Genomic DNA, 7,320 nt, shown 5'->3' with positions numbered 1-7,320 from the left:
GAAAAACCTTGTTCGTCAAACTGTCCGCTGAAACTGTCCGCTGAACGCCCACACACGAGCGGACTGTCCGCTGAAACACTGTTCAGCGGACAAAGTTGGGCGAACAGTCCGCCCGTGTGTACGCGGCCTCAGATTTACCAAAACCATATAATATGAGGTCAAACCTTAAGAGTTTCAATGTGTATGCAATCAGGCAGGCCCTTCTACTACATGGTTTTGGTAAATCTGAAGACAAAAATCAGCAGAAAATCTGATAGTGTGTATGGAGCTTTAGTGTGCAAAAGAAGGGTGGTTTGATAAAAAAAATAAAGGGGGGGGGGGCTAGATGTTATAGGCTCCTACCTGATATTGGCAGGGAAACCCACATATAATACAAAAAATTTCAAAGGAATAAATGCAAGTATTGTGGGTGGGATAGGTACTAGGTAGCTAGAGATGTAAAGTAAGCCACTCTATCTTTGAGTCCCAAACCTCTGGTATATGTATGAAAATAAATATCTTTTTAAGATAAGAGCTAAAATTGAGTACTGTCCGTGATACTTTTTTTATTTGGACCAACATACAATTTTTCAGGACACGATTTCGGGGTATGTTCCCTTCTTCAAGGTCCAAGCAATACTGATTTACAAATATTTAAGCAGAATGTAAAAAAAAAAAAACATCTCTGAGGGAAAGGAGAGGAAAAAAACAAAACAAAAAACAAACAACACATACAAATCAATGGCAATAAAGATAACGTAGCGGTTTAGACAATAAGTGTTGAGTTATTTTGAGGGGACGGCAAATTTACACTGTTATACAAGCTGTACACTCACTACTTTACATTGTAGAAAAGTGTCATTACTTCAGTGTTGTTACATGAAAAGATAAAATAAAATATTTACAAAAATATGTGGGGTGTACTTACCTTTGTGAGATACTGTATATGTATGTATAGGAGTCTGCCATAATTTTGGGGGAAGAAGAGGGGGAAGGATCCCTGAGGCCACCAGGATCGCAGATCCAGATGAATTCTGTGTGTTCCTCTGTAGGGTATGAATAAAAATATATATCACAAATTTAACATTACTGTTATGTTGGTCCAGGATGTGCTGATCCTGGTGCGATGGATCAAATATATGGCCTATGGATTTCATGGGAAACCCGGCTTTGTCGGGACCTTAGCCCTTGTACACACAGTCGGACATTCCAACAACCAAATCCGTCGGAGGAGGGATGGGGGAGGGCTCATCTGTCCACTGGCCAGCCATGTGGGGCTCACGTTGCAACCACAAGATCCATTTTCCTGGTTTGCAGGTTCCCGGGTGGATGATGACTGGTGGCAAGAGAAAACCCTCAGCTGATCATGGTCAGCTAGAGGGAGATCTGGACTTGCACCTGCAAAGGCAGGGAGGGCCAAAGTTGGCTCAGCGGTGGAAATGACGTACATCAGATGCACGCCAGTGGACAGACACGGGCCAGGCAGAGCCCATCAGACCAAACAGCAGATCATAAAATCTGTGAACAGGAAAAATATATATAAAACAAAATGTGATTGAACATAGTAAAGACCTAGTATTCATTTTAGCAAAGGATGAATGTATATGTGTAACTTTGGATCCAATTGTCTTTGGTTTTATGCATGAGCTGTAACTGGACATTTACACAGTGTATGCAGATACCTAATAGATACATACAGAGACTATGTGTTACAGCAGGTACTGTATATAACAATATGCACCCTATAAATAAGATTTCATTAGCAAAATTATTTTAAGATATAAACAAATGCATTTTTAAGACAGAGGAAGGAGGAGGAAGGGGGAAGAAAGAAAAAAAATATATAAGTAGAAAAAGAGAGTGAACGCTCCACAGGGATCGAGCATTTAAAGAAAAGGGGCATAACTGATGGCATCATTTAACCCTGGTGGTTGAGTGGCCCTTAGTTTAACCACTTCAGCCCCGGAAGATTTGGCTGGTCAATGACCAGAATTTTTTTTGTGATTCGGCACTACATCGCATTAACTGACAATTGCCCGGTTCGTGCAACACTGTACCCAAACAGAATTTTTTCCCACAAATAGAGCTTTCTTTTGGTGGTATTTGATCATCTCTGCGTTTTTTATTTGGTGCGCTATAAACAAAAAAAGAGTAACGATTTAAAAAAAACACAATATTTTGTACTTTTTGCTATAATAAATATCCCTATTTTTTTTAAAAAAAAAAAGCTAATTCTTTTCTCAGTTTAGGCCAATATGTATTCTTCTACATATTTTTGGCAAATCACAATAAGCATATATTGATTGGTTTGTGCAAAAGTTATAGCATCTACGAAATAGGGAATAGATTTATGGCATTTTAATTCTTTTTTCACTAGTAATGGCAGCGATATTCGATTTTTATTGTGACTGCGACATTATGGCAGACACATCAGACACTTTTGATACATTTTTGGGACAATTGACAATTATACAGCGATCAGTTCTATAAAAATGCACCGATTACTGTATAAATGTCACTGGCAGGGAAGGGGTTAACACTAGGGGGTGATAAAGGGGTTAACTGTGTTCTCTGACTGTGTGTTCTAACTGTAGGGGGAGGGGACTGACTAGAGAGGATGTCAGCTTGTGGTTCCTAGCTATTAGAAACTCATGATCTTTTTTATTATTTATACATTTATTTTGTATTGTTGGTTGCTTGACACACATAATAGGGAGCTATTGTGCAATGTGTTGTTTTTTTTTAATGTTGTATGTTGATAATTTGTCTTAATAAAGAAAAAGTGATTATAAAAAATAAAAAAAAACTCACGATCTGTCTCTCCTCACAGAACAGAACAGGGATTTGTGTGTTTAGAGTAGCATGAATACAATAAAAGTATTATAGTAACCTAAGAATACAATATTGACAAAGTTATAAAACAGTATTAACAAATATTGACATTCTTTATATGTAATTTCTAAAACAGTGCATGTTTGTGGGGCATTCATTATTGTCCAAATAGTATTCTAATGGGAATAATATTGAATAAAACTCTTTGACAGAACAGGATTGCATGCAGTTTATTTGATGTCCAGCAATATCTCATAAACCAAGGGCAAACCAGGAAAGCTGAGAAATTGATTATAGAACCTATAATATAGATGTATACTGAATTAGTTTATCTATTTATTCACCTTCATATTGTAAGCCCTTGTACACACGGTCGGATATTCCGATGGAAAATGTCCGATCTGACCATGTGGGCTCCATCGAACTGTTTCCGTCTGAATATCCGACGGACAAAGTTTGAGAGCTTGGCTATAAAATTTTTCGACAACATGATCCAATCGGACTTTGTCCGATTGTTTGTAGAGAATTCCGATCAGACAAAGTGCCACGCATGCTCAGATCTAATTACGTGACCAAAGCTATTGGTTACTAGCCTGAACGTAGTCCGAACGTCATCACGTTCTGAACGATTCGATTTTCTGACAACTTTGTCCGACCGTAAGCATGCAACACCAGTTTCGGACAAAATCCGTCGAAAAAAATCTATATAGGTGGATATAACAGTGTATACTACGGTCAGGGCACGCAGACATCACGCACAATCACCTACAACTGACTGCAAGCTCTATTACAAAAGAGCAATATAGCTAGCTATATAGGTGGATATAACGGTGTATACTGCGGTCAGGGCACGCAGACAGCACGCACAATTTCCTACAAACTGACTGCAAGCTCTATTACAGAAGAGCAATATAGCCAGCTATATAGGTGGATATAATGGTGTAACTGCGGTCAGGGCATGCAGACAACACGCACAATCTCCTACAACTGACTGCAAGCTCTATTACAAAAGACCAATATAGCTAGCTATATAGGTGGATATAACGGTGTATACTGCGGCCAGGGCACGCAGACAGCACGCACAGTCTCCTACAACTGACTGCAAGCTCTATTAAAAAAAGAAAAATAGTGAGCTATATAGGTGGATATAACGGTGTATACTGCGGTCAGGGCACACAGACAGCACGCACAATCTCCTACAATTGACTGCAGGCTCAATTACAAAAGAGCAATATAGCTAGCTATATAGGTGGATATAACGGTGTATACTGCGGTCAGGTCACGCAGACAACACCCACTACAGAAGAGCAAGAACGTAAAATCGGCCGATAACGAACAGTGTATACTGTGCTGAAGGTACACAGAGAACACCCACTAACTCCTACAGATGCCAACACATTACATAAGGCCACTGTGCTGGTGGCCTTATATAGTGTGGGGGGTGTACTACACAGCCTGAGCTATGATTGGCCACAGGCATCCTGCCTGGGGCCAATCATGGCTCTCCTCGCTGCCGGCGCTGTGATTGGCCAAGCATGCGGGGTCACAGTGCATGCTTGGCCAATCATGAGCCAGCAATGCACTGCGATGGCGCAGTGCATTGTGGGCCATGAGCGCCAAATGAATTTGGCGCGAACGGTCCATAACGTTCGGTATTCGCCAAACTGACGAACAGCCAATGTTCGAGTCGAACACGAAGCTCATCCCTAATCATAATTAGGATATTATAAGATATAAATACAGTGACGTGCCATGCATGCTGTCTTACCCAGGACAAAGTCAAAAGGCAAAGACCCTGAAAAGTAATTTGTCTTTTTTTGTTTTTAACTAAACTTCAGCTTTAATGCAAGATTAATACAATTTGTGTTCAATTCGTACTAATAAATAAAATAAATTTGCAACAAGTGCCACTTTTTTATTGTTACTTTAATTTAAGAAATACTTTTCTTTCAGGAAAACACAATTATACATTACATTAAAAGAAGGAATCACAAAAGGTTGATTTAAATGATGACGTAACTTGGCGATATTTATATGGAGGGTATGAGCTCCACTGGTACCCAACACTCAAAGCAACCCATTCATTATATCAACTCTACAAAACTTATGTCTATGGATAGTTGTGATTGTGTCCTTTTTTTGGGGTAACCCCTCCCCGTACTGCACAGCTGGGAACCCACCATAATGAAAGGTATTGGGTTGCAGAGTTGCACAAGGAAGCTATTGACATAGGTAAATACCAATGCAACCCGGCACATGATCATGTGATCCGACATCACACATGTCCTTCACCAGGACTGTAACTTTTCTGCAGTTTTTCCATCCAGCATGTTCTTTGTCCAGTCTGCATAATGGAGACTTGATAGCTGGTAAGGCAGTAAAGGTGACAGCAACTGGCCACTCTTGGAACAGATAGTTGAAGAAAGTGGAAAAATTGCGCAGGACCTATAGTTATGTCATTGCTACCCTAAAATATTGATGTAAGGGATCTGGGTCCTGGGCACGTGGCTTCTACACCTCAGAGGATCTCTACGGTCTCCTTGGCTTGACAAAAAAGGTGGCATAACAACTGGCCACACTTGGAACACATAGTTGAGGAAAGTGGAAAAATAGCGCTGGACCTTAATGTTATTGCTATCCTAAAGTATTGATGTTGATGTACTATAAGTGATCTGGTCCCTGGGCACATGGCTTTACACCCCAGAGTATGTTAGAAGAGTATGAGGGATGAATGTTAGGCAATTATGACCCTACAAAGGTACCATCCCATATAAAACAATTACTGAATAAGAACAAAAATGGGGTGGGACTTTACATGCATCGTGCAGGGTCTAATAAATACACATACCAAAAAGGCTTAAAAAATAAACAAATCTTTCATTTACATATAAAAATGGTTAGATTTAGATTTAAGTTTTTTAAATCTAACCATTTGTATATGGAAATGAAAGATTTGTTTATTTTATAAGCCTTTTTGGTATGTGTATTTTTTAGACCCTGCAAGATACATGTAAAGTCCCACCCTCTTTTTGTTCTCATTCGGTAATTGATTTACACCCCAGAGGATATCCACAATCTCCTTGGCTTATAGTGTAATATAACAAAAATTTGAATTGAAGTGCCACACCGCTGCTAAAAGGTCCAGATACGACATCTGTTATGATAAAAGTCATAGGGATTGTCTCCCTAACTTTAACTAGAGTAAAATCGTATATCTGAATCTGACAGCAGTGGTGTGCCACTTCAACTTTCAGTTTTGTTACATTACTTCTTGGAACTGAGATCTAGTCACAGATGACTCTGCTCCTGTTCCATATACTATTACCCCAGTATACATTTATAACACTTTGCTTACTGCATTAACCCTTTCAATTGCCTTCTTGCCGCTGACTTCACATCTTTGTTTTTCAAGCTGTAGATAAATGGATTGAGGACAGGTACTGCAGCTGTGTTAAACAAAGAGAACAGTTTGTTGGAGTCCAAGGTTTCAGTTGACTTTGGCCTTAGATACTGGGAGACGAGACTCACATACAGAATTATAACAACAGTGAGGTGTGACGAACAAGTGTAGAAGGCTTTGCGTCTTCCAGTGCTTGAATGTATCCTAAGTATGGTGGCTATGATGAAGATGTAGGAGATGAAGGTAAGGAGGAAGGGGGTGAAGATTACTAACAAGAGCCCCTCAATGAATATTATGAGCTTCAACAGGGTGGTGTCACTGCAGGATAGTTTCATGATTGGCAAGATGTCACAGAAGTAATGATTAATCTCATTTGACTTGTAGCACGAGAATCGAGATATTGCCCACATGTGAGGTATAACTTCTACAAAACCCAAAACCCAACAAATGATGGCCAAGAGAACACAAACTCTGCTGTTCATGATGCTGTGGTAGAGCAAGGGGTTGCAAATGGCAACGTAACGGTCATAACCCATGGCTGTCAGTATAAGGAGCTGGCTGCAAGTCAAAGTAGAAAAGATATACATTTGTGACATGCAGTTGACAAAAGAAACAGTTTTATCTCCAGACACGTAAGACAAAAGGATTTTATGAAGGGTGATTGTCAGACAAAACACATCAAGGAAGGACAAGTTGCCCAAGAAGAAATACATTGGGGTGTGAAGACTAGTATCCAGGCAGACCAGGAAGAGGATAGACATGTTACCAGTAACTGTAATCAGATAGATGAACAGAGCAAAAAGGAAAACCAAGGCCTGGAGCCCCGGATCATCAGTAATGCCTTTGATAAGGAAATATTCAATCGGGGTGTTGTTCCACACATCCACATCTTGAGAGGCACCTGACATCTGGAAGAAGAAAACCAACAGACTTTGTGAGTAAAGGCGTATTTATAGCAAACATTTTTTTTGTCTTGTATAGAACACCGAAGAGTTAGACTCCCTATCAATGTGGAGAGGCTCCTGAAACAAGCTGCTTGTGTAAAACTCTTTTTCTTTATGAACCATGGGGACATTAAATTGTAAGCTACTTGAGGGCAGGGATTGATA

General features: G+C 39.8%; 1 protein-coding gene across 1 annotated transcript; it reads right to left on the bottom strand.

Moving 5' to 3' along the window:
• Positions 1-5,876: 5,876 nt before the first annotated feature.
• LOC143981963 (olfactory receptor 6C74-like) lies at positions 5,877-7,119 on the bottom strand. Its single transcript, XM_077480676.1, has one exon. The coding sequence runs from the start codon at positions 7,117-7,119 to the stop codon at positions 6,163-6,165; it is 957 nt and encodes a 318-aa protein (XP_077336802.1). The 3' UTR covers positions 5,877-6,162.
• Positions 7,120-7,320: the final 201 nt, after the last annotated feature.

This window comes from Lithobates pipiens, unplaced genomic scaffold, assembly GCF_037356315.1.
Source record: "Lithobates pipiens isolate NorthernLeopardFrog02 unplaced genomic scaffold, aLitPip1_a1.2 Scaffold_1, whole genome shotgun sequence".
NCBI classification, from domain to species: domain Eukaryota; kingdom Metazoa; phylum Chordata; class Amphibia; order Anura; family Ranidae; genus Lithobates; species Lithobates pipiens.
The sequence above is the reverse complement of the archived record's forward strand: the minus strand, read 5'-3'. Positions and strand labels throughout refer to the sequence as shown.